At 39.4% G+C, this 26,800-nt stretch overlaps 1 protein-coding gene across 7 annotated transcripts in view; it reads right to left on the bottom strand.

Annotated features, from left to right (window-relative positions):
• Positions 1-26,443, bottom strand: part of Prpf4b (pre-mRNA processing factor 4B) — a 32,597-nt gene extending 6,154 nt beyond the window's left edge. For 6 of the 7 annotated variants that reach the window (XM_055595128.1, XM_055595126.1, XM_055595127.1 and 3 more), the window contains exons 1-13: positions 26,272-26,441; positions 18,112-19,308; positions 16,164-16,337; positions 12,845-13,000; positions 11,584-11,665; positions 10,058-10,268; positions 9,319-9,392; positions 7,633-7,723; positions 6,940-7,087; positions 5,630-5,767; positions 4,943-5,096; positions 860-974; positions 88-239 (exon numbers count right to left, since the gene is read on the bottom strand). In XM_055595128.1, coding sequence (XP_055451103.1) covers positions 88-239; positions 860-974; positions 4,943-5,096; positions 5,630-5,767; positions 6,940-7,087; positions 7,633-7,723; positions 9,319-9,392; positions 10,058-10,268; positions 11,584-11,665; positions 12,845-13,000; positions 16,164-16,337; positions 18,112-19,308; positions 26,272-26,312 — 2,733 coding nt within the window. In that variant the 5' untranslated portion in view covers positions 26,313-26,441. Of the gene's footprint in view, positions 1-87; positions 240-859; positions 975-4,942; positions 5,097-5,629; positions 5,768-6,939; positions 7,088-7,632; positions 7,724-9,318; positions 9,393-10,057; positions 10,269-11,583; positions 11,666-12,844; positions 13,001-16,163; positions 16,338-18,111; positions 19,309-26,271 lie in introns of all 7 variants that reach the window. The other variant, XM_055595132.1, reaches the window with a different exon arrangement.
• Positions 26,444-26,800: the final 357 nt, after the last annotated feature.

Raw genomic sequence — 26,800 nt, 5'->3', positions numbered from 1 at the left:
GCCACCAATTCACACCTTTGAGAGGTTATTTTACAGCTATGTCTAGGTGACAGTGATAGGGAGTCTACAAGAAGGAACTTATCCTACCTTATTTGGCATTTTTCCTTTGAGGTCCATGGCGAGCTTCAACATATGGTTATTAGTTTTGCCAGGAAATAAGATTTTTCCAGTATAGAGTTCATATAAGGTACAACCTACAGACCACATATCGATACCATAGTCATAGCTTTTACCTATAACTGAAAACAAAATGCAGGCTTTAATACATGAAGAATAAGCGACTCCTTAGTTTTCATTTCCAGTAATGGGGGCACTACCTTAGCTTGGACTATAGCCACATCCATGATGGCGTAGTTTACTTTCATGTTCTTTCCCACTAATTCTTAAAGAGATATACTTTAAAAAAACAAAAAACAAAGCAAAACAACAACAAAAAAAATGCCAACAGGTTTAAAAATATGGGGAGGAGAGGAGCTAGAGGGACAAGTACAGACGCCTTCTTTTGCCTTTGACCTTTGCTGGAGGTGCTAGTCAACCTCAACCCAGGCAACAGGAAGAGAAAAACCAAAGGTCCCACACAATCCATAAACGTGATAATCAGACCTTGAACAATCAAGAGCAGTCTTCTAAAGTCGAGGGTTTTCCACAACTGTTTTGCTACTCTTGCTCGACATGATCAAGACTCCTGCCACAACTACCTTCATTCCACCTGAGGAGGATGAACTTGCTATGGTTCCCTTCCTCATGAATGAACTCGTGCAGCTGCTGAAGTGTGATGGAAAACAGTGCTTAGACATTACACACGCTGCTTCCACCACAGAGGATGGCCCAGGGACAGGGACACTCTTAAGAAACTTACTGATCTCCGGAGCACGATAAAATCTACTGACAAGATAAGGCGTTATGTCATTGTCTGCAACATGTGAAGCCGATCCAAAATCACAGAGCTTTAAAATTGTTTTTGATTCATTAACCTGCAAAACATTTTTTCAAGGAAATTCAATTCATGACAGGAATAATCAGACAATTTAAAACTGTCTTTAAGAATTTAGGTTCACCACAATACTAAGAACAACTCATTCATTTAAAAATTTATTTTCTATTACATATGTTCCTAGTTATGAAAAACCGTTCATACAATATTTAATTACAACTAGTAAGATGTGAGGATATATGAGGGAATACCAAGTACATTTGATTTTAGTTACCGGTATTTAATATAGAATTAGGTAGTGATATGAAAATCTCATTTCATGAGGCAAAGCATTTCTAAGCCTCCCTTGAAAACCTAAAGTCTAGTTATTCTCTAAAAGAGCATGAGGACACTTATTAATAGAAAAAAAAAAATCTGTCTAAGTCAACCGCCATTTGCCAGAGAATTACAATGGCAATGCAAAGAGGATGACACTTAGCTAACACTACATGGTTCTTTATCTGGTTACCTGGTTTACATCACCTTAAACTCGGCAATCACTTTAAGTCTAAAAAATATTAAATCACTTCAGTATAAAGTATTAGTCAAGAAAATGTTAAACGTATCTGACCAGACTGATAAACATGAGATATGTATTAGTCATTTGTTCTTGTTTCCATGGTAAATACTGGTATACTGGTAAATACTTCTACATAGACAGTAACAGTGACATCTGCTGAGAAAGACTGGAGCTGCTCCCATGACTGTTGCCACTCATGATCAGAAGCATGTTCAGAATTACCAAGTGAGGATAATTCATATTCCAGAGTCCCTTCCCCCCTTCAAAGAGACACATACAAATTCCAAGTTGGGACTTAAACTTGGCCCAACATGCCCCTCCCATGACAACAGTTTCAACAGCTCTAGCACTCTCTGGGGTAGGGGCAGTTATCATCACAAAGTGTAATCAGTGTAAACTGGACTGTCACTGGGTTCCAGAGAATTAAGTTATAATAGTTCCTGGCCCCTGTCCAAGGCAGAATCTCTATATAGCTCTGGCTGGCCTTGAACTCACAATGTCTGCCTGTCTCTGAGTACTGAGATTAAAGGGATGAGGCACCAAGCCCAGCCAAAAAAATTATTTAAAACTACAACACAACATCAACACCAATTTTCTTTACTTTGGAGACCAATAGAAAGTTGTCTTAAAATAATAAATATATATAAAAACAAACGCTGGGTATGGTGGCGTACACCTGTAACCCCAGAAACTCCGGGAGGCAGAGCAGGCAGAGCTCTGTGAGTTTAAGGCCAGCCTGGTCTACAAAGGGAGTCCAGGACAGCCAAGGCTACATGGAGAAACCCTGTCTTAGGGGTGTGGGGGAGCAAAAACAAAAACAAACAAAAAAACCAAACCAATCCAACTACTGAAAAAGTTGTAACACCGGAAAACAGATGGAACCATGCATCACGAGAACTTCTAAGCTAGTTACAATGCATCTACACTCACTCAGACTGTGGGGTTTTTACATGGTGCTGGGGTACAGTTTTGGGCCCTCACCCTCACGCACACTTTAGTTTGCTATGCAATGTCTATTCCCCATGAGGAATGCTGTACATCAACCACAATGTAGCTAAAACCAGGCTAAAGGCATTCATTTCATTCACTGTCAGGAAGGAAATCAGTTTCAGGTGTTCTCTGGGCTATTTCTGTTCCAAGAAGGGATATTTAGTTCCCCAAATTCATGTGAAAATCTAAAATAACATTGATTAAAGAAAAAGAAAGGTGCTAAAAACAAAAGCTTCTAGGGCACTGCCAAATAGCTTTTACTGCTGCAGCACTGCACAGGTATTTGCTGTGTAACCATCTTCTAAACTGTAGGTGTTTTCACTATGTATGCTGTTTTTCACAAAAGACCAACAGGAAGTAAAAAAATAAGTATAAATTGGCTACTCAATTTTATAATCTACTGACAATATACCTACCATTTCACTAATTTCTTAGCAATCCTACCTCTAAGTTGTATAAAACAGATGATATATGATATGCTATAAACACAAACCAAGTATCATTACGGTATGTGCATCATAATTAATGTAACATTCTAGAAGGAATTATTTTAAGAAAGATGGTGTGTGTGCCTCAGTGGGTAAAATTGTGGCTTTTCAAGCGGACCAGAGCTGAGATCCCAAGTGCACACATAAGCAATGGGAGTGATGGTGAGCACCTCTCCTACTATTTATTGTCAGCACTAGGTTGGCTGGTCACAAGACACTCTCAGGGCTTTCACTGGTTGGTTAATCTAGCTAATGGGTGAGCTCCACATCCAGTCAGAGACTGTCTCATAAAAATAAGATGGAGGACACCAGAGGAAAGTCATTCTATGCTGACCTTTGGCCTCTATATGCTCACACATGGGCAAACAGCTTTGTGCACATGTGCATTTATTCATGTACACCTACAGAAAAATCACACAAAATAAATGTGATTTCAATTTGATGAGATTACAATTTTAGGGGTACGGTACTGGAGACTGAACATAAGGTCTCATGCATGCATCAAGCACGCCAACACCAAGCTTCAATATCCCCTGCCCAGTCCCAATCTCTTTAGAATTTAGTTTGTCTCAGCTCCAACATAAGTTCCCAGTAAAGAAAACATTACCTATGTGGTTCTTCGTCTGGAGAATTATTCTAGAACCAATTAAAAAAAAAGCATGCATTAAACAAACAAACAAACAAACAAACAAAAATAGGGGTGCTGGGAGATAGTTCAATTGGTAAGAGTACTGGCTTGTGCTTCCAGAGGAACCAGGGTGGGGGAGATGTTTGACTCCTAGAAGACACAGGACAGCTTACAACTATCTGCAAGTCTGAAGGGATCTGGCCTTCTTCTGCAACCTGTGGGTACTGCGCTTGCTCACCTAGTATATATACATACATGCTGGCAAACACCCACACACTTAAAAGTAAAAATAAAAAGGGGAAAAAAATTAAAAAAGAAAGAAGACACATGTTGTAGAACACATCACTGGCAGATAACCAAGCAATTCACCAAGTTGTGAATATGCTTCAAACTGTGACTACCACAGAAAAGGGACCAAGGAAGGGAGGGCTATGCTTGTGCATTACTGCTATCACCATGATGATGCGTCTCCAAATTTCAAAAACATCAGACACTGTGAAATATGACTGCATCACACCAGCAATCACTAAAAAGAGAAGTCACAACTTCAAAGGAAGGCCTTTCAACAATACCCAGCCAGGGATGAACCTTGCTTGTTTGAATACCCCCAGAAGCCAGCTTTTTTTAAATTTTTATTAATTACTATTTATTCACTTTATATCCCCCCCTGCAGCTTTCTCCCTCCTCCCCTCCCAATCTTACCCTCCCTCCCTTTTCTCCATCCATGACCCTTCCCTAGTCCACTGATAAGGGAGGTCTTCCTCTCCTTCCCAGAAGCCAGTTTTAAAGGGGAAGAAAAAAGAAAAGAAAAAAAAAAAACAAAAAAAAAAAAAAACCAGGAACCAAGTGTAGTAACAAGTGCCTGTCATATCAACATGAGATTTGGGGAGCTGAGGCAAGGAAACAAGTGAGCTTGAGGCTGCCACAGAACAATACTATATCTCAAAACACCAAACAAAACCAACCAAGCACCCTTTAAACTGAATTCCAAATAGCTGCTAAGAGAGAAATTCTTCATTGTCTAAAAGACCAGAGCGTACTTCAACATGCATCACTGCACAGCTTTCTTTAGCTATTTAAGGAAATATTACCATCATATTTTTGGAGTCACTGTATACTATAAATCTATCAATCAAAATTTTAAAAAGGGACAATTCATTTTCTCTTCTTCATAGTTTTCTATGAAATTCCTGGCTCAATTTCAAATGAAGATAAAATGTGGCAGTCATAATGAGTAATTAATATACAGATTAAATGTTATTTTGCAGTATAATAAGAATTCTATTATTTGGTAGCAGGAAGAGATACGGACATACACACAAGGTGGCCTGTGTGTGACTTACCAGAATGTTGTCTGGTTTGATATCTGCATGCAGGATATTGCATCTCTTAAGGAGTTTCAATGCCAGGAACAACTGCTGACTGTAGGATCTTACAGCTTTAATATGAAGACCAACATCTTTACCATATTTCTTTAATACCTCCCGCAAATTCATACTTTAAGGAGAGAAAACAAAACAACAACAAAAAAATGGGGTTAAGAAACAAATACAAAAGGCAAAAAATTTAAGCATAAAGTAAAATCAAGTGCAAAATACAATTTATATAACTGAGAATCTTTATCCCCAATGCTTGATAAATTACTGGGCACTGAGATAAGAGAATAATATATCCATGATACAGCTTCCCAAAAAAGCTCAATTTTCGAAATAAACCAAGAAAGAGCTACATAGTAACTCCTACTTCACTTGAAAACAGAACTTGGAAGGAAGCCGTATTGCTGAAAGTAAAGCTGGTATCTTTCCCTACCACTCTACTTCTGTGTACCAGACTGCTGACCTGCAGGGTACCTGAGGTTATTCTGTCTGTCACCCAAAACAGAAGTCAGTTTATGTTTTACACATTAATGATTTTCAAGATAATACAGTTAACAGGAAAATTTGAAGCAGTTCCCCAAATCTCCCTTGCATTTTCCCAGAATGAGGCTGGTAGATAAACTATATCAACTTGTTCAGATCTTGACACTTTACCTGAGAGGCTCAAATACAAGACAGAGATGCTGTTTGTGGTAGAAGTGTCTGAAGAGACGTAGGCAATGGAACTTGTCATCAGGATCAGCATCATTAAGTTTTTTTAAGAACTCCAGTTCTTTTAAACCAGTCTTTTGCCTGCAATGAAAAAAAAAAAAAAAAAGCAAGGATTTAGGAGTAACACTGTTAGAAACAGCCTGATATACCATGGAAAACATGCATAAGTACCTAAGTGTTATATTTTTTTATTAAAAAAATTTTAATCTCAAAATGTCTTGATATAATTATTATTTGGTTCTTCTAAGAATGTAACTATTGGACATGTCTTCCTAAGTATAACTTTACTAATGAAAACCTGACTATGAATTGTCATAAGGTACATCTTAAAAGTGTCAATAGTACAAAAGGTTAGAGTTCCCAATCAAACATTGTTCCAAATTTAGGACAATCAAAAGCTTTAAGAAAAATATGTAACATTTCTAACATTAGAAGGGCAGTGAAAAGCTGGCTCTACCACCACTTTAGTATGTAATACAGATTTAAATATATGGGAATGCGGCTGGATATATGGCTTATTGGCTGGGAGCACTGGCTGCTCTTCTAAAGGACCTGGGTTCAATTTGCAGCACCCAGAGGGCAGTTCACAAACATCTGTAATTCCAGGTACAGGGGATCTGCTAGTAGGAAAGTTTGTTTTTGTTTTTGTTTTGTTTTCCAGTTCTTTTGAGGCAGGGTTTCTCTGTATAGCCTTGGCTGTCCTGGACTGGTTTTGCAGACTAGGGTGGCCTCAAACTCAGAGGCCTGCCTGCCTCTGCCTCCCCAAATGCTGGTATTACACGCATGCAACACCACACCCAGCCAGTTCCAGGGTATCTGACACCCTCATACAGTTATAACAAGCAGGCAGAACACCAATATACATAAAAATATATATAGGAATGGCAATTATTTATGCTTATGAAAGAAAAAAGCTGAGAGATAAAAGATAAAATAATTCCTATCTGTAGCTAATGAATCAGTTTGATTTGATGGCTGCTGTATGCTCAATAACAATCCATGTACTTTCATTCCCCCTTTCTAGATTAAGGCTGTCACAGCACAAGATGGCATTAGGTGATACAGAAGGAAGGGGGTCTAAGGACATACTGGCGAAGAGAAGGTACCGAAATGAGTTCACTGTAACAGAATTCCCATGTAACACATGGCTGTAATTTAAAATTCTAGTCAAAATCTTCTCTAAATACCTCAACTAACTAAGATTCTTATCTGGATGTTTTGGTGTTGCTGTTTTGGTTCAGTTCTAAACTTACATGAGTTCATTGTTTCTGATGATCTTTACAGCCACTTCCTGATTGGCTCTTGCATTATCTCTGGCACGTACAACATTGCTGAACACACCCTGGCCCGTGTAGCCATACACATTATAACGTTTATCTAGGACTTCCCCGATGTTCACACCTAAAACCAAATTTAAAAATTAAGTCTGACTATAAAAATAAAATCAAGTTGTTAACACACTTGAGTCATTTAAAAACCGGATCAAATCTCTTGGTTAGTCATTTCTTTCAGAATGTAAAAGCAACTGCATGACTGTGTCAGACAACTCTAGGACCACTCTTTCGTGGTCCTATCAACTGCTGACAACTTTATAAATATGCTCACTGAAGGGTCTTCAGCTGTAGCACTGTGTGACAAATACTCAATGACTGGCACCTGAGTTCCTTTGTATGTTGCTTCTTTTGTCTTATAATATAAAGATGGTCAAGTGGTAAACCCCTTTCTCTAGAGGATTCACTCATGGCTGAAAATCTACACACAAATTTAAGCTTACTTTAATTAATATGCAATGCTTCTGGGCTGCTGACTGGAATATGACAAAATTCATATTCCATGACTGGCTGTGCCATACTTTTCTATACAGAGCTCAACTGTGATTATATTGAGCACTGTGCATTTATGAAGCTGCACCATGAATCTTAAATTGATGAGAAATGAAAACTTACGGTAATAGCCTTCTGCATCTGTCCAATTATCCCTAAGGTTGGGATTCTCTTTGAAATCTTTCCCGATGCCAGCAGCACGGAGACGAGCACTCTGAAATGAGGGAGGCAACTGAACGGTTATCAGGAGAATGAAGGAAGTACCTCCTTAGTAACAAAAAGATGGCAAAACTGGCATTTTATTAAATTAGTGATGGTTACTACTGCTTACACAAATTCAAGATAGCCAAGGTATAATTATCAAAATGTCTTATATCTTAGTAATAGGAGAAATATTTAAGGAAAATTTCAAAAAGTGTTTGGGTATGATTAGGGCACTAAAAATAAAAACAAATGTTCAAAGTCAGATCTAGTTTCCACTAGCTGGTGAGACAGACTGGAGAAATTCCTACAGACTGAAATTCTGTTAACCAACCATAGTGTCCAGCATTACCTACCGATTTCCATCATTTCCTTCTCTGCCTCCCTGTCCATGGAGACATTTGAACCCTTACCACACAGGCATGAAATGTAGTAATATTCACTGGCTGTACTAGGTTGAGCCTGTGTGGAAAATTAAAAATAACAACATCTATCTAGTATTTATGAAGAACCCTATTCCATATTACTCTCCATGATACCCAGAAGATCCTGCAATAATGCTATAGTTTGTTTTTTAAACATCCCCAACCCACACTCCCACATCTTTGTGGCAATGGCTTTTTGGTTTCCAGGCTGGCACTACTGAAAGGCAATAGAATCTTTTAAAGAGCTGACACCTAGTAGAAAATCAAAGGAGATTGTTGAAACCCAAAATCCTTCTCTTTTCTCCCTTTTCTTGACCAATTTTACTGCCACCTGCTCCTGCCATGATATGCTGCCTATTCATAGACCCAATGCAGCAAAGCCAACTGATTATGACTCTTTTCTCTTTCTAAGTTAATTGTCCAGGTATTTCTTACAGTAACAGAAAGGGAACACAGCATCACCTAGGCAAATGATGGGTACTGATACTTCAATGGGAACAATAGATGTATCTTCTCTTCTCTTAATTCATCCTCTTCTAATGTGCCTGCTGTGGTCCATGTGATGCATTATAGATTTTTGGGGACAATCACAATGTCTTCCAGGTTTCATACACTGTTTATACTACCTCACTTTGATTTTCCCTGTCATATTTATCCTCTTATTTCTTCCAAAGCCTGTATTTCTTCTTATGACCCTTTAAATATAAACTGAAAATGGCCTCAGACTTTCAGGTGTGTTTATAGAAAAGACTTTTAATAAAAAGGTACCGGTGAAACATTACAGCAAAACAAGAACAAAAATAAAATAAAAACAGAAAAAAAAAAAACCCTAGTGACTAAGATCATTTAACCAATCCCTCATGGTCTCTAAGTACTACTATACATACTTATATTCCTGTTCATGTGTTGAGGTGTGGTATGCACACAAGTACTACACACTTAGGCTTTTGAGTGAGTGTGCAACTTTGGTGAAGTTTTCCAATTCCTTTGTGCATCCTCTAAAAACTTTGTTCCTCAGGGAAAACAAAGCTAGTTCACTTTAGTTTTGAGGTGCTGTTCACATAGCCTGCCCAGATGTGAGCACTTCTGATACCATTAATGTGGACCTCATTTCTCCCTGTAACTGCTAATATGTCCTACACATATAGATCTTTCCCCGTGTCACTGATTTAAAACTACTCACATCAAAATAAGCAGCAAACATGTCATCAGATTCTGTAAACATATCAGGTGCCAAAAGCTTCTTCTGAGATGAACCTTAAAAGAAATATGCATTTATAATTGAAAAATTAAAATCCAAGTAAAGAGAAAACTCAGTATTAATCTAACTTCTTACATTAATACTTGAGAAATGAAAACAGAAGCTAAGTCAACAGAAAAGTCAGTAGTATCAGTATTCCAAAACTCTGTGGCTCAGGACTAAAAATGACCTGATAGCACTTTTATTAAATTAGTATCCAAAGGATGGCCATAACCCCCCACCACACACACTGTCATATGGCTGAATAAAATACAGATATCCTTGACAAGAAATCAAAATCAATAGAGTTCCAGCCTTGCCAGAACCTGCATAAAAGTGCAAGGCACCACAGTAGCATGGATTTGCTATCCCAGTGTGAGGGAGACAAAGACAGGGGCTCCCTGGCCAGTAACCCAGGGCTACTCAGCAAGTTCCAAACCAGCACAGGACCCTTTCTCAAGAAAAGGTGGCTGGTGAGAAATAAAATCTGGGGTTGTCCCTTGGCCTGCACGTGTACCACTACCATACAGACATATATATACAGAAAATAAGCGAAAAAGCATATTCATACAGATCATTTTAAGCATAGTACTCCTACTCCCTATTATTCCCCTCAAATCTAATTATAAGGTGATACAACTAAAACTGCAGAGAAAAGCTTTGTTAAGATACTCTTACTTACCATTATTCTGTTCAACTGTCATTAAATTATGCTTGGCTTTTACTGAGGCCTCAAATGTGTCGACATTCTCCCGCTCATACTCTTTTACATCAGCAGCCACTCGCTCCAAGATGTCGTCTGGCGAAGGCGATCGTGATCTTGTACTGCTCTGAGGACTACTTGGCTCAGAAGGCACAGATATGTTGCTATCTTCAGCAAGATATTTGTATTTCTATAGTAACAACAGAAACATCAGCTTCATAAATCCAGATAAACCAGAGTTGCTGTTTTACAACACTGGGAGCCATGCAAATGTAAAACAAAGGTACCCATACCTGGCTTGCATGAAGTGCACAATCTTTACAAAATTCCACATTTCACAAACTCTGAAAGTATTTGTGTTTGGTTTACATTCATCAGGTGGTAAACCCTGACCCGACTATATGAAATTCTATTTATCACTGTTATTATCCTCTGGTATGACTATTCACGTATCTCATTTTAAAAATATTAGTATTGATTACAGGATGTTTTAGATTCCCCAGATGGCTTTAGCGATGTGCCTCTAGAGATGCACATCATATTACTGTCTTAACATTCAAAAATGTCTATGTTTTGAAGCCCACCTGGTATAAGGGATTGTGAACCTGTCTGAGGGCAAAACAGATTCAACCAAATTTTCAGGGTTATCAGCTTAATAAAGATTCTACCACAGTGCCATTGAAACCTTCCAGGTGTGCCTTGCTTCCTCTGGAGTTGATCCTTTCCTCAGCTTCCTACCTTACAGTTTGCCAAGTGTGTCATGGCTATTGTTGTCTTTATCCTTGGGAAGGCTTTATGAGGACTATTGCCCCCAATGGCTCCAATGGCTGTTATCAGGCTTTTCTCTCAGGACAGCCAAGGAGATATGGTTTGTCTTTTAAAGTAGCAAATCTTAATACCTCATGACTATTGAGATATGTAGAAAGACCGTTCTCACTCAACTTTCATTTAAATTCCAATTGTGGGCTGGCAATACAGCTCAGTGTAAGGCAACTGCCATCAAGCTGGAAACCCAAGTTCAACCTCCAGAACCCACATATGGAGGAAGAGAACGACTCCTATCAAATCACCCTCAGCTCCATACTTAGGCCACAATGCATACATGCATGTGTGTGTACACGTACGCACGCATGCGTGTACACACACACAAAAAGAAAATTAAAGCAAAATTGCAGTTATAAAACTTGCCACTCTTTTTAGACACTAAAGTGGTTTTCTTCTGTATAGTAACAGATAATTGATTTTGCTAAATGAACTTCCAATTTATCCTATAATGTAAGAATTTCCTATGTGTTCAAAAAAGAATACTTCATAGTCTCATGTTTTACACAAGAAGTTTACATCACAATTCTAAGTAAAACAAAACAAAGAAATGGCCATCTTTTCGAGTCTCATGTGTGTGTAAACTATTCTAGTGACCTGGTTGCTGTTACTAATACCTCCCTTGCTCAACTTAAAAGCCTTTCTTGTACCAAGTCCTGAGCACTGGAAGGAACATCACATACCTGTACAATCGCCTGCCTCTGTATCCTTCTCTGTTCTATTAGAGCCTCTTCATCTTCTTCCTCCACATCAAAATCTTCAAGGCTTCAAAAAAAATTGCTGTCAAACATCTTTATAGAATTCCAAACTGTTAACTTGTACATTTTAAAATTAAAGCTGAAGCCATTCTAAATCATCACTACTGATCAAGGAAGGCTCTGAGCTGTCTAAGGGAAGCCTAGCAAACTTTACCCTCACTTTGTTCATGGCATCAAACTAGAAACAAAAAAGATCTCTATATTCAAAAAAGCCAATAGTGACTTTTTGTGACCTTAGAAAAGAGTTCTTTTACTGCCCAGATCTGAGTTTTCTTATCTCTAAAGCAAAGCCAGACAAATAAGCTGTTATTTTTTTTCCAGATCACAGAAAGCTCATCGAAGCTTCTGCTCTATTTCCTATCAAAACTGCAAGCAGGCTCTGACGCCACCTGCAAATCTAGCAAACACTGACATGAAAACAACAACAACAAAAGGATACATGTAAATACTTGACTCTTTTCAGAAGACCAACAGGGCTCAAAGTCCACCACTACCTGGACTGTGCATTCCCATGTTCTTCAACGTCCACCCCAGTCTTGATGACCTACTAGGTATGCTGTGACTGCATTGGACTCTCTGAAGAATGTTTCTCCTTTCCAGCTTCCCAGTCATAGAACCAATCAGGCTCCTTAACCCAAGTACTACTGATTTGGGGCACGGATTATTTTGGGAGGGAAACTGGCCTGTGTATTGCAGGTAACAACAAAATGTCTTCAGACATGAACAAAATGTCTCTAGAGAGGCAAGAAGTGCTACTGAGAAATACTCAACTGAATCAGCTTGTCTCTGAGATAATGCAGTTAGAAGCTTGTATTTTAAAACATTTTCTAATACTTTATAAGACTTAGTCATTGAAGTGTTTCTCTATCTCATTGCTAACACATATATTGGCTACCAAATAGTTCAACCAAAAACCACATATCTGACATACACTGAAAAGTCTAAACTTTGTATAGAAACTTCTTCCCCTAAATTGGTCTCCTCTTTCTAATAAAAGCAAAAGGAAAACAATAAAATAATGAAGTAAAATATTTAACTCAATCTAGACAATAAGCACAAAAGGTTAACTTTTAAATTCAACAAGAAATCAGGGATTCATTTGTGACACTTAGGCAGAAACTGATGATCTCCACTACATACATTTTCCTACACTAAAACCATGAAATGGTGACAGTTCCATTCTTACTTGTCATCAGATGAAGACTCCTGCTCAACTTTCATTCCTTCCGAGAGACTTCCTTTAAATTTATCTTCCTTGACTTTGCTTCTGCTCCTTCTCCTATGACCACCCCGTGATCGAGACCTTCTTCTCAAACGTGACCTGCTCCTTCGACCCCTATCTCTATTTGAAGAAAAAAAAGGTCATATATATATTTGTTAAAGCAACAATTAAACTGAGCAAAGGACACCCATCTGTCGCAAGAACAAAGGGGGACTTTAAACTCTATGCTCAATTTTTCTGTGAACCTAAATGATTTCTGTACTGACTGGTTTGTGTGTCAACTTTATACAAGCTAGAGTCAGAGAGGAAGGAGTCTCAATTGAGGAAATGCCTCCTTGAGATCCAGATGTAAGGCATTTTTCTCAATTAGTGAAGAATGGGTGAGGGCCCAGCCCATTGTGGGTGGTGCCATTCCGGGGCTGGAGGTCCTGGGTTCTGTAAGAAAGCACACCGAGCATCTACGTGAAGCAAGCCAGTAAGCAGCACCCCTCCAGAGTCTCTGCATCAGCTCCTGCCTCCAGCTTTTAGCCTAGCTTGAGCTCCTGTCCTGACTTCCTGATAGACTATGGATCAGGAAATATAAGCCCAATAAACCCTTTCCTCCCCACCTTGCTTTTTGGTCACGGTGCTTTATCACAGTAACAGAAACCCAAACCAAGACATCTTCAAAACCTCTTCTATTAAAGAAAGGCACCTGGGCATGGTGGTACACCACAGAATCCCAGGAGGAAGCTATGGGGACTCATAGAAATAGCAAGACTGAGAGTCATTAAAATTTTGTTTTTAAAGATTGTGTTTGTGAGGGTCTAAATTTATGTATGTATGTGTACAACTGGTACCCGCAGACCCTGAAAAGGGTATTCAACGCCCTGGAACCAGAGTTACAGAAAACAAAGTCAGCCACCATGTGGGTGCTGGCTGGGAACCAAACCTAGGCCCTCTGCTAGAGTTGCATGTGCTCTTGAAAAATCTCTCTGGCCTCACTTAGAAATTTAAACAACTAAACAGTAAAAAATACTTATCAAGTTACTTTTTTTTTTCCTCATGGAGTTAAGCCCAACAGGAACAAACACTGTGTTTCTTGTTTCTTTGGTTGTTCCAGAGATTGCGAGTGCTAGTGAAGCACTCGACCACCGAGCTACACTACCATCATCTCTATGCTCTCACAGCACCAAGAGTTGTGACTCATATGCTACTGGTCCATACCATGTGCACGCATATGTTTTCTTGTGTGTAGATGTGCATGAGGGTGAGTATGCACATTTATGTGTAAAAATGCAGAGACCAGAGCAGGATGTCTTTCTCTATTGTCACCTAGTTTACTGCGTTGAGACAGGGTCTCACAATGACCTGGAAACTCTTTCCAGATAGTGTGGCTAGGTCTCAGGATGCACCTGTCTTGTCCCCTAAATGCCTGAGTCAAGAGTATATGTAGTCATGCTCAGCTTCTGATCTGCATGCTGGGCATGTGAACTCAGGTTCTCACGCTGGCATAGCAAATGTCCATATCCTCTGAGCCTTCTCTCCAGCCACACATTTATTAATGTAGTAAAAACTGATGTTTTCTTCGGATCTCAAGCTATTTACACCAGTTGTGCTCATTTTCAACTGTATTACTAATTAGATAAACTTCAAAAGTGAGAGTGTATAAGTTTTCTGTGAACCTTAAGTTGAAACTACAAGGACAGGAAAACCGAGTTGCTAAAGTCAAAATGGCAAGATCTTCTCGCCCATGACTACATGTGCCTGTCAGAACTCAGAACTTTACACACAGGTAGAGTGTGCTACTTTATAAAGTCTTAAAATTTCATGGTATGTGTGTATGTGTGTGTGTGTGTGTGTGTGTGTGTGTGTCTAACAGGCACACGTGTGGAGGTTGAAAAAAACAACTCTTAAGACGTGGTGCTCAGCTGACACCCTGTAGGATCTGGGGATTAAACTTAGTCAGGCTCTGTGCAAGCACCTCTTCCCATAATCAACTCAAACGAACACTACTGTTTACTAGACATAGAAAAAACAAACACATGTAAGTCTAATGTGACCCTAAGGCTTCCTTTTCAAAATGGAAAATATTAGTTACTTCATTTATTTACAGTGAGAGGGGAAAAGGGAGATTTGTGATCCATCATGTGGGTCCTGTGGATCCAGGTCTGCTGTGAAAATAGCCAGGGCTCTGAAGCATGGGACCATCTCTCTAGCCCAGCTTACTGTTCTTGCAGAGGACCTACACTCAGTTCTCAGCACCGACATGCGGAAGCTCACAAGTGCCTGTAACTCCAGTTCTGGGAGATCCAAAGCCCTCTGGCAATCTAGGACACCTGCACACATGAGAAGATGGCACTACAAAGAGAAAATTGATCTGTAACTGAGAAAACAAGAGAGCTGCTAAGAAGGTGGCAGCAAAAACACTACTTTCCCTAGTCTGGTCAAGAAGAAGATCACAACAATTATACAAACTGGCAGTAGATGCTCAGTAAAGGCATAAATCTCACACTGAGCAGAAGCGCTCTGACTATGCAATTTCTAGGAAGATAGTTTCAAAAAGAAAAGCAAAAGAAACATGTAAGGTGGTTTTAATGTAAGCCACCTTTGGTGTACTGTCTTCCTAAACTATATTTAAAAGACGTTAAAAGAATGTTCATTTACGTAAGTTCAGGCTAATGTATGCATGGATCTAAAGTCCTTTTTTTATTAATCTATAAGAAATACACACTTTATATAAAATGTTTTCTAACAATGAGTTTATCGTCAGAAAATCCTAAATCAGAAATCAAGTTACTTACACAATCTTTAAAAAAAAAGTCCTTGATAGTTTAAAAAGTTTCTAAGTATTATCAATTTTAAAAATTATTTATTATTATTATTACTGTCTGTGTCCATGAATAACATGTGTATGCAGGTGTCCAAGAAAGCCAGAGGAGGGCACTAGATCTCTTGGAACTGGAGTTACACGTGGTTGTAATCATGCTGGGCCCAAATGTGGGTCTTCTGGAAGAGCAGCTGAGCCATCTCCCCAGCCCTTTAAGTTCTTTCTTACAGAACAATGTTTTGCATAAATCTGGAAAAAAAAAAAAAACAAAAAAAAAAAAACAAAAAAAACCCACACCTCACTAAAGAAAACTCTGCACAGTACCACATGTTGGCAGAAGGGAAGCTATGGGATCACAACAAAAATACTTCAGAGAAAAATGGTCTTCAGGAAAACCTGCCAATGGACCTAACTGAAGCTTCAAAAGGAACCAAAGGTCAACCAGTCCAGAAGACAACATTTGTCCTTATTTACCTTCTCCGAGGAGACCTGCTTCTTCTTCTTGGCGACCTACTGCGTCTCAGTGGGGAACGGGATCTCCTTCTAACGGGGGACCTACTTCTTCTTCGGGTTGGAGACCACCTATTGATGGGGCTGGCATCTTTTGATCGTTCACATCTACTGAGTATATCATCTCGAGGTCGTGTTCTTAAGGGGAACAGATTCAAGTTCAGAGAAAAACACAACAAACCAAAAGAATCTGTCAACATGTATAAGCCATAAGATTCACAAACTTAATGAGAGTAACTGAGTAATTTACTTTGTATGACCATTTAAAGGCAGATGACTCCACTGGCATTATGGTGTTCTAAAAGGCATACAATAAAAGTTCATTTCCAATGATTTAAAAATGTAAGACTTTAAATACTATTTATAAGTTCAAAAGAAACTCTAATTTTAGATGTTTTGGAAGAAACTTCTCCAAACGGGTCATAATACTCTACTTCCTCATTCTGAAGTGTCTACATATTCGCATTTCTATAGTTAAGAATCTTTTGTTTGTTTATTGGATGTATGTGTGCATGTGTGTGCCTTGGCACATGTGTGGAAGTCTGGGTTAACTTGAACTTTCTGAGATAAAGCTGTACCTATTAGGAGACTGGGCAAATCCACTTCTATGATTATTCTATGAAGAAGCTTCAACTATAACCAACAGACATCTCTGTATATAATAGTGAAAAATAAACCCATCTAATGTTCATCAGCAAAATATGAAACATCTACATTTGCTGTTAGAAAATATTTCTTAAATGAGCTGTCACCAATGCATTTTTCCAAAAGAGTATACTGGCTGTACTTTGAGAAAAAATGCAAGACTCTATTTATAAGAAAATGCTTCTATTCAACCGTATGTGCATATGAAGTGGGCTAGCAGGATATAAACTTATTGAGAGAAGCTGTAGGATGGGGATGGGGAAGCCAAGAACTTAGAGGCTTCTCCATTATTTGGCTTTTTCTTTAGTTGTATGTACCTCTTCTATTAATAAAAATCAAAACAAAGAATGTGTTTTGAATAAATACTTTAAGTTTGGTCTTTAATAAAGCTTTCAAACTGGAATACCTAGGATGACTAAGAAACATTTCAGATAAAAACAATACGTAAAACTAACAGCCTAAAAGCAGAATAATAAAGGAAACAGGGAGATCTTTAATATAATGCTATTCACAAGTAAAAACTACAAAATCTTTTAAGATGGCACTTTGAAAACATTCTTTGAAAATTCTTGAATATGATAACATAAATTTCAAGACGATCTTAGTTTCACTGAACATATAAAGAAAAATGAGTCAATAGCCTAGAATTCATATAATCTTTACAAGCCAACATCTTTTTAGTAAGTAGAACTTGGCAGATTAATTTCAAAATGCACAATTCCTATATACACAATAAATCAGTTTCTAAAATGCCTCTATTTTCCCCAAATTTATTTCTATGATTCTAATAAATCATTTCTTTGATTGTACACTATACAAGAATTAGGGCCAACATGGTAGAATACACCTGTACTCCAAGCATTTAGGAGACTGAAGTGGGAGCATTAAATTTGAGGAGAGTCACTGCTACAAGATGAGACTGTATCTCAAACCCTTCCTACCAAACAGAAATAGAAAGGTTTATGAAGGACTCCCTTTAAGTCAGCTAAAATAATCTCATACAGATTTTAGTAAACTGTTTAGATTTAAGTGGTTGACTGAGCAAATTAGGGGCTAAATTAAGTCAGAAATTTGAAAGAAATAGACAAACTATTTGTAAAACATACATAATTATCCAAAACTTAAGTGTTAATATAATTAATGCACTCAATTATGTGAAAATTATGACACTCATCACTAGCTCATTTAAAATTAGCTTTACAGTCTCTTTTTTCCTTTAAAATATACACCACTAGTAAAAAGCACGACTGTTCCATGACCAGGCTACCTTGGAGAAGAGAGTCGTCTCCTCTCTGGCTCTCTCCGTTTCCTTTCTAAGGACCGGCTCTTGGCCCTTCTGCTTGGAGACAGCGTTCGAGAAGGCGATTTGCTCTGCTTAGATCTTCTGTCATTGAGGAGCGGAGACCTACTCCTTCTTGACTTGTCCCGTGGTTTTGGAGACAAACTTCTTCTTTTAGGACTACGGCCAGGTCTTCTACTGGGTGACCTATTTTCCTTCCCAGAAGAAGCATCTTTTGAAGGAGATTTAATTGGCTTCTTTTCTTTGTCAATTTCAGACCGTTTTGACTTCCGCTCTTTGGACCGTGACCTTCTGTCTTTGGATTTATCTCTCAAGTCAACTGGGGACCTAGATTTTTTAGATCGATCTCGACTTCTTTCATTTACAATTGGTGATTTTTTCCTATCCTTTACTTTACCTTTCTCTTCAATCTTAATCTTCTCATCAGCAGGAGATCTTGCCTTCCCAATTTTCTCTTGGGACCGCCGTCTAAGGGTAGGGGACTTTGACTTTCTTGCTTGATCTTGAGACTTGCTTCTTTTGGATGGACTTCTGGACTTTCTCCTCTCCTTAGACTTGCTCCTATTTGCTTTCTCTCTTACCATTTCAACAGCTCCCTTACTTTTTCTTTTGTCCGATCTATGTCTAGTCCGTTCTTTGGATCTGCTCTTACTTCGTTTCTTTGCACTATTTTTGTTGTCCGTAATTTCAAGTTTACCCCGTGTACTGGAAGACCTGGTACTGGACCTATTTCCATTTCTTGCCTTTTCATGAATCTCACCTTCTTCTTCGGAGCCAGACTCATAGCCTTGCAAAATGAGCCCCATTCCAGACTGGACCTTTCCCTCCATTAACTCATTATCAAGCTCAGCTTTAATCAAGGCTCTCTGTTTTTCCAAGTCTTCCAGTAAAGCTAAATCATCAAGTTTAGTTCTTTTTGCAGGGGACAGGCCTTCTTTGTCAGAAGCATCGATAACTTCTTTTCTTTTGTGTTTCTTATGCTTATGCTTATGTTTGTGTTTTTTATCCCTATCTTCTTCTGAGGAATGTTTATGTTTCTTATGCTTACTTCTGTGTTTATGTTTCTTTTTTTTGTGACGACTGTGTTTATTTTGAGATTGGTCTTCTGATACTTCCCCATTTTCTTCATTTACACTCTTTTCAGAATTATCAGCATCATCCATCCTATAAATGCATAATACACATTTTACAATCACAATTTTTATCCAGTATTCAGTTATAACAACAGTAATGATAAAATAATCTTAATGTCCACATTAATCACTAAGATGCTGAAGTTCAGGTGTTTATTTCAAAGGAGGCCTATGATGAGAGCTGGGGTTGTGGAAACACAACAACCGGTCTTAACAGCCAAATTAAAAACTATGGTGTTTAAAAACATCATTTAACTGAAAGAAATCCAAACCAGCAACAATAAAATCCAATTAATTTTAGTTACAAAGAAACTCCAGTAATTTGATTTTAAACCAGCATTTCTCAGTTACTTAAACAAAAAGCCCACTTTCTCTTTTCATAAAGCACAGACACTAACATACCGAAAAGCTGAATCTTTTCCTCTTAATATTCAGAAAACTTGGTGTCTTGACAAAGAACCTAGCAGTTTACTTACTGTGAACATGTCTCACCTGATCAGCCCTTCTCGAAAAACAATCACAAGGCTAATATTGACCAACCCCAAAATAAGCAGCCACTGTGCCTGACAGCTTCTGAAGAGGACAGTGACAATACAAAGAAATCTCTATGGGTTAAGAGAACTATCGGGGAGTGAGGACTCTTGGGTCTGTAGCTACCTAGCTAAAACAACCACAGGGAAGGACATTCTGGAGGTTAACAGTAGTCAAATACCAGAAACTTAGGATTTGATCCAGTATTTGTTCAGCAAATTATTTAATCTCTCTGAATTTCAAACAGAAACTGTCATCCTAAGTTATGTTTGTATTCACAGGTGCTATGTACAAAAGAATGCACTAAGGAAGCTTCTGTGTTTTAAATGCTTGGGGTTTAATGAGTTTATGACTCTCACCTATCAAGGTAAAATGTTCAGTAATTTCAGATTAAGTACAGGCTTGACAGCATGGCAGATGCTCCTTGATTTACAGGGGGTTGTGTCCCAGCAGAGTCACTATAAATTCAAACCATTCTAGATAAAACAGCTTATTTAACGGGCCAATCCTACCCAACATCACAGCTCTGACACCAGAAAGAATTAATTTCTCCCTTTGAAGGCACTTCACCACTACAAGATGGGACCAAAGGCAAACTAAAGCTAGTCTTGGGTTTAGGACACCACACTAATCTGGAGGAAGATGTGTTCATCTGCCTTCATATTATATAGTCCTGGTATTTTTATTAAGTTTTTTTATTTGTTTTTATTTCTTACAAAGGAGGAATCATGAATCTATTCACAGATCTATGAATATTTTAAAATTACCTGCTACTACATGCAGTATTCAGCAATGTGACTGGAAAATAAAAATGTGCAAGGACATATTTGCCTCCTTTAAGGAGAAAGTATGGTACGGTGGGAAAAAAAACACTGCATGAAAACACCACAAAACAATGGAGAAGTACCAATGACAAAAGACACAAACAAAGGGGGGTTACAACACAGAAGAGCACCTAAAGCCATTTTTTAGAACAGTTAAGGATGTTTTGTAAATCACAGGTAAGGGGGGCTGTCAATCCAACCCATTTGTTAAGTGGGTATGCTGAAGAGAAGATGTTAACTGAGAAGAAATGTGGGCTAAAAACTAAAGGTAAACTAACAGAGTGAGCAAAGATTTGGAGAGAAAGAGCACTCCAAACTGAGAAAGCTGACAGCAAAAGTCAGTCACGCACTCAGTCCCTGCAGCCAGGGCATCAGTCCCCTGGGAGACTCTGGTCTAACAGAGGTTAAAATCTCAAGTCAAACAACTCCAGATGAGAAAATATATGGGAGTCTAAGAATGGCTGAGACAGAACCATAAGGTACAGGACTGCGAGGTGAGAGTGCTGGCTGGGTTCTCTATAAAAGCACTGCCATTTTTTTTTTGGGGGGGGGGGGTTGTAGCAGGAGCTGGGACATACAGTCTTGTCCTCTAGGCAGGTCTCAGTTTTCAACAATTTGGTAGGGGAGAAGGATCAGAATATTTCTGAGTGAAGTTTTCAGCTGACAACAATGAAGTGTGAAAAATACACAGCCACTACATGGCATCAAACAAAGGGAACCCTGAAATTTTGCATCTCCATTTTCTGGAACAGTGGACTATAGGAAAGGAGAATAAACTGAAAAGATGTGCAGAGAAACTGTCCCATGAATTAGATTTTCGTGTGGGACAGTTTCTTGCTAGTACAGTATGAGACGATACAGGATAAATATAGTATGGTTTCCTGGATCACAATTTTTTTTTAAATCAAAGACTTGAAAGAAAAGTACATTATCTTTGCACATTAATTAAAAAACATGTTAACGTTATACAGCAGGGGAGATGCACATGCACTTAAAAAGACTACCCAATGGTATTTCAAGTTTGCTCCAGATACAGGAGACACAGATGATTCCTTTCCCTTTCAACAATCTCTCATCCAGAAGATGGGAGGAGGGTTTGTTGTTTTTTTTTTCCCTTGACTTTGCCTGATTTGGGGGGTTGGGGGGGGGGGAAACGTCAAGAAATATACTAGTATTTTTAAAGATAAAGCATTAATTTTAAATAGAGTATAAAATATAAGTATCCATAATATGGAATTTTAGTCATAAAAATAACTATAAGTCACACTACATAAAACAGCTTTTAAAGTAAGCAGTCCCCAAGCTAGATGCCTGGGGTGTGAAAACTTGATTCCACTACTTTAAGAGTTGTGAGCATTTGGCAAGGTGGTAGTGCAGCGTGTTGCCCCTTCCCCCAACAGTGGGGTTTCTGTGTAGCTAGCTGTACTGGAACTCAAGAGATCCACCTGCTTCTGCTTCCTGAGTGCTGAGATTCAGGTTTGGCAAGGTTAAGGAGTCTGTTACCATAGGTATCTCTTCTATAAAATAAGGAAAATAACTATACCTACCTTAAAATGCTTATTTGTAACAGTGTTTAGCATGAACTAACTAATTGCCCCCAAGTAAGAGAACGTTATTGTATATGCATCAGACAAATACACCTGTTCAAACATACCCTGTGAAGATGCAGGGGGTTACTATATATTACTGTTAAGGAATATCATCAAAAGGGGATGGTCCTACAATCAAACTACCTGGCTGTAAACGCAGTGATTATAACCTTGAGCAAGGTACTCCTCGAATGCATTTTCTTCAGCTATAAAAACTGGATAATCAGTAACACGGACAAACCATAGGATGTGACAACGGATTAAATTCGCATAAAATATAGTCACAGTAATTACAAAAGAGCCCTGGTTTTTGCTTCCTTAGCACCTCGTTCTTCCCAGATTTCTATGTGCACACACTGTACTCCTTGATACTTAATAGCAATACCCTACCAAGTTATTTAAATCTACTTATTTCTTTTTAAAAAAAATCTGTTGTCTTATAGTAGAAAGATAATATTAAGTATAGTAAATCAAATACCTATAGCCTAGGTATAAAATAAGCGTTTCTTTAAGAATTGTGACATAATCTAGCTTTTTAAAAAAAAATCTATAATTTTACAAATAATTTTCCAGTGGGGAAAAAAAAATACTACCTTAGGATCAACCAAAACAATCCTATGTACTCAGACAGTCAACTATCTTCTTCAGTCATCTTTTAAAACAAACTTCAGGAAATAAAAAATACAGTTTACGGTCCTAAGGGCACCTCCATGGCATAGTGCCTAGCATGTGTCAAGCGGGTTCTATACCAGCACCACAAGAAATGGGTATATAAAGTAACAAAAACTGGGTTCATTATCAACACTGTTCTCTTAAAGCTCAGTGAAAGGCTGCTGGCTATGACAAATAATGGTTTTATTTGTTTGTTTAGATAGCCTACAGGGACAACAGAAACTATATAAAGCTATTCTTTATATTTGTATTTTACAATGTAACAAGTGGGATGCATACTAGCCTGTCTACAACAAGTATGTAAAAAAACAAGTATTTACTGACAACCTACTACCTGGTACTAGTTAATAGCTATTCACACGCAGGATTAACACTCAATCTAAAGTAGAGACGACAACAAGGTGGTTTGGCAGTTTGCTCATTTGTTAAGTTTTAACCCTGTAAGCAACCAAAGTTTTGGGAGGTTCTGGCACAAAATATAGGACACAGAACAACTTCAAAATAATACGAAGTCATCAATTACCAAGCACTAGTGTTACTTTAACTTTCTCTTGGCTTGTAACTCAGAGAAATCTGCCTCCCAAGAGCTGGAATTAGAGTTGGACAATTAGTTATCAGTAGTTTTTTGTTTTGCTTTCCAAGACAGGATTTCTTTGTAGCCCTAGCTGGATTCAACCTCACAGATCTACCTATCTCTGCCTCTGGAATGCTGGGATTAAATATATGCAACAATACTGGCCCAGCTAGGATAGTCTTAATAAACTTATCTGGGAAGCATTCAACTTATGCCATAGAGACAAATGAGCTAGACAATTTTTTAAAGACAATCCTTGAAAAAAATTATGTTAATACTGCGCAAAGTCAATGTAAAGGAATAACTAAGTGACTTTCTCTTACAAACTGAAATACATTTAAGACAGAATTGATGGAAACATATTAGAATGGTTCCCAAACACCAATAAGCCTTAAAACTAGCTTCTGATCTTACCTTTTCCAAATCACATTTCAGGAATTAAATTTTAATGTATTAGAAATGTCACATAAAAAAATACCTTTGGCTGGGCATGGTGGGGCTTTCTTGCAAATGCAACCTTTGAGAGAGCAGCCTGAATGACATAGCCTGCTCAGCGGTGTAGGGTGCATCTACTCAGGGGAGTAGAGTGCTTACCTAGGCTACTGTACGTGTGGGTCTGGATTTACTCCTAGTGCCAGGCCCTGCTCCATGATCTCAGGCAGGGAATGTGGCTCAGGGGTAAAGCACCTGCTTATTAACATATGCAAAGGGTTCTGAGTTTGATCCTAAATCCTCCTCACCCCCTACAATGATTTTTCTGGGACACTAGCAAAAAAAAAAAAAAAAAAAAAAAATATATATATATATATATATATATATATATATTACTTTAAACCTTAAGGGCAACTGAAAAAAGGAGTCACAGTACAATAGTCAGAAGGTGGCCTTTAAAACCACATTGCACAAAGTTTAATGTGTCTATCGGAGTGTGACCTTGAGCAAACTACTGAATTTCTCTGTGTTAGTTTCATCATCCATAAAATACCATCAATAACAGTATCTACCTCCACGGTATTGTTAAAAGAATTAATGAGCTACTATTTGAATGATTTTAATAGTACCTGGTCCCTAGGACTGCAAATAAATGTTTTTTAAGCTATATAAATAAAGAGGCTGACAAATGTACAGGCTTACAACAGAAGACCTCTGGGCCTTTGATGACTTTTAAAACTAAGTACTTTGTGAATTCTTTCTTAATTTTCTATTTTGAATAGCTTCCCTGTAACTACCAGCTGTCCAGTGAAACTACAAGCCACCTAGACATTGAGGCCCGTGGTCAGCAACACACATGGTGCCCAATTTCCTATCAGATTGCCACTTTCTTCATTAATCGTTTTCAAATTAGTGAAAATAGGGCACACAGGAAAAAAATCCCATTTACACAACTTCTGTTAGGAAAGGATAAACAAAAAACTTCGGTTGTCAGTGTTATTTACAATTTTCAGTGCCCAAACAAATGCATGTCTATAACATTATTTAAATATGCAAAATGCAATACGGCTGAATCTAAATGTGAATGAACTCTCCCCTCAAATTAAATAAATGGACACAATACCAAGAGCTCTACAGCCAAAGACATCATCTTACTGAACATCCTGCAACTGCCACACCATGAACTCTGAAACAATAAGCTATGTCTAGTTAAAACCCTATCTGTTCTCTGCAAAGCCAAACTGTCACAAAATATTGTGCAACGTTCAAGCATTCTTAATAAAAACAAATTCTCTGTCGAGTTGAGTAAAGCAAAAGACAGGGAAACCAAGGATTAGACTCGGAGTAGGTAAGTCAGGCAAGCTATCTGGTGGCAAAGTTGCCCTCTGTCACAAGTTGCTGGAGACGGTATCAAACCCTTTCCTAAAGAGGCTGGAAACATAGATAATGCAGATGTAAAAGGGATTGTGTGTGTGTGTGGGGGGGGGGGGTGCTGCCACACTGCCTTCAGTGCCATTCTCTTTGAAGTTAAGCTTTCCCAGTGTAAACATGAGAGACATAACACTGCTCTTACTCAAGCAACGGCTAGCCTTTGCCTATTCAAGGATGTGTTCTCTTGACCCCCAAAACTTTTATATTAGCTTAATCATAAACAGACGGTTATGGTTTAGGAGTAGCAACATTTCCTAATACTTCTCCCATGCCCCTTCCTAAAATACCATAAAATAGGGCAAAAATTGCCAGGCCTCAAGAGACAGGTCGTCTACCTTACTTTGTCTCAAGTTTGAAAGTTGGAGATAAGCTACTAATGGGCGAGAAACGCCGGGTTGTGGTTGGAATGATGAGTAAAGGGCGAAGGACTTCGCTAGCACAGACAATTTCCGGGACAGTCAAAAAGTGTGACCCTAGCACCTGTCTCTGCTTTTATCCCATCAGCACGACCACAGGGACAGTGTATGCGTTAGGAAAGTGGGGCTTGGCCTGCCTGCCGCCACTGCCCCTCGGGTCGCCCACCCGGAGGTCGCCGAGGGTTGAGACCTCCACGGTGCCCAGGGGAGAAGCAGGAAGGCGCGACCTCAGGGCAGCAGCCGCCGCCACGCTAACTGGACCTGTAGAGGCCGCTCGTGCCGCCGCCTCCCGGGGCAACGACGCGAAGCAGGCCGCGCTGCCGGCGCCCCAACAGCCACGGCCCCACGGGCAGCAAAGCCGGGGCCGCTTCCATGCCTCCCACCGCACCACCCACGGCGCGAGGAAAGGCAAAGTTTGGCTGTCGCCGTTAGGCCTGAACTTTCCCGCCCGTCGCGCAGGTCGCCGCCGTGCCCTGCGCGGCGGCCCCGCTGACCCCGCTCGGGCCAGCGGCACAGTGCACTTACTCCGGCTGCTCCCGCAGCGACGAGGGCTCCGCGGCGGCCATCTTGAACTTCCCGACTTCTCCGCGGCGCTGGCGGCGGCTCCGCGAACCGTGGACGGCAGCGGAAGCGGAGGAAGAAGGGAAGAGCAGTCGCGCATGTGCAGAGCGCGTAAAGAAAAGCGGCGCTAGGTGTCCGCGCTAAGAATCCGGATAGGAAAAAAAAAAAAAAAAAAAACCCACGTCCGGGGGCGGGGCGCGCGGTGCCGTGACGTCACTTCCGGGCCCGGGGCGGGCTATGCGGAGACCGAGGCCTTGTTAACCCGAGCGCCCGCCCCGAGGGAGGCTTCTGACGTGTGGGAACTTGCTGGAGAGAGGAGCGGAGGGTGGGGCGCTGGCCTTGAGAGCGCGTCTTTGGAAGCGGACTCTCTGTGGGGCCCGGAGCTCGGTGAAGATCGCTCTTAGCTACTGCCGATCGCCCGGCTCGTAGACCTGGCCCCGTTCAAACAGCCACAGACTCTCCCGGGTCCCCTTTTGACCTTCTGTGCTTTGTG

The sequence above is a fragment of the Psammomys obesus genome, unplaced genomic scaffold (assembly GCF_907164565.1).
Source record: "Psammomys obesus unplaced genomic scaffold, mPsaObe1.curated_primary_1811, whole genome shotgun sequence".
Taxonomy (NCBI): domain Eukaryota; kingdom Metazoa; phylum Chordata; class Mammalia; order Rodentia; family Muridae; genus Psammomys; species Psammomys obesus.
This window is presented reverse-complemented; position numbering and strand designations above follow the sequence as displayed.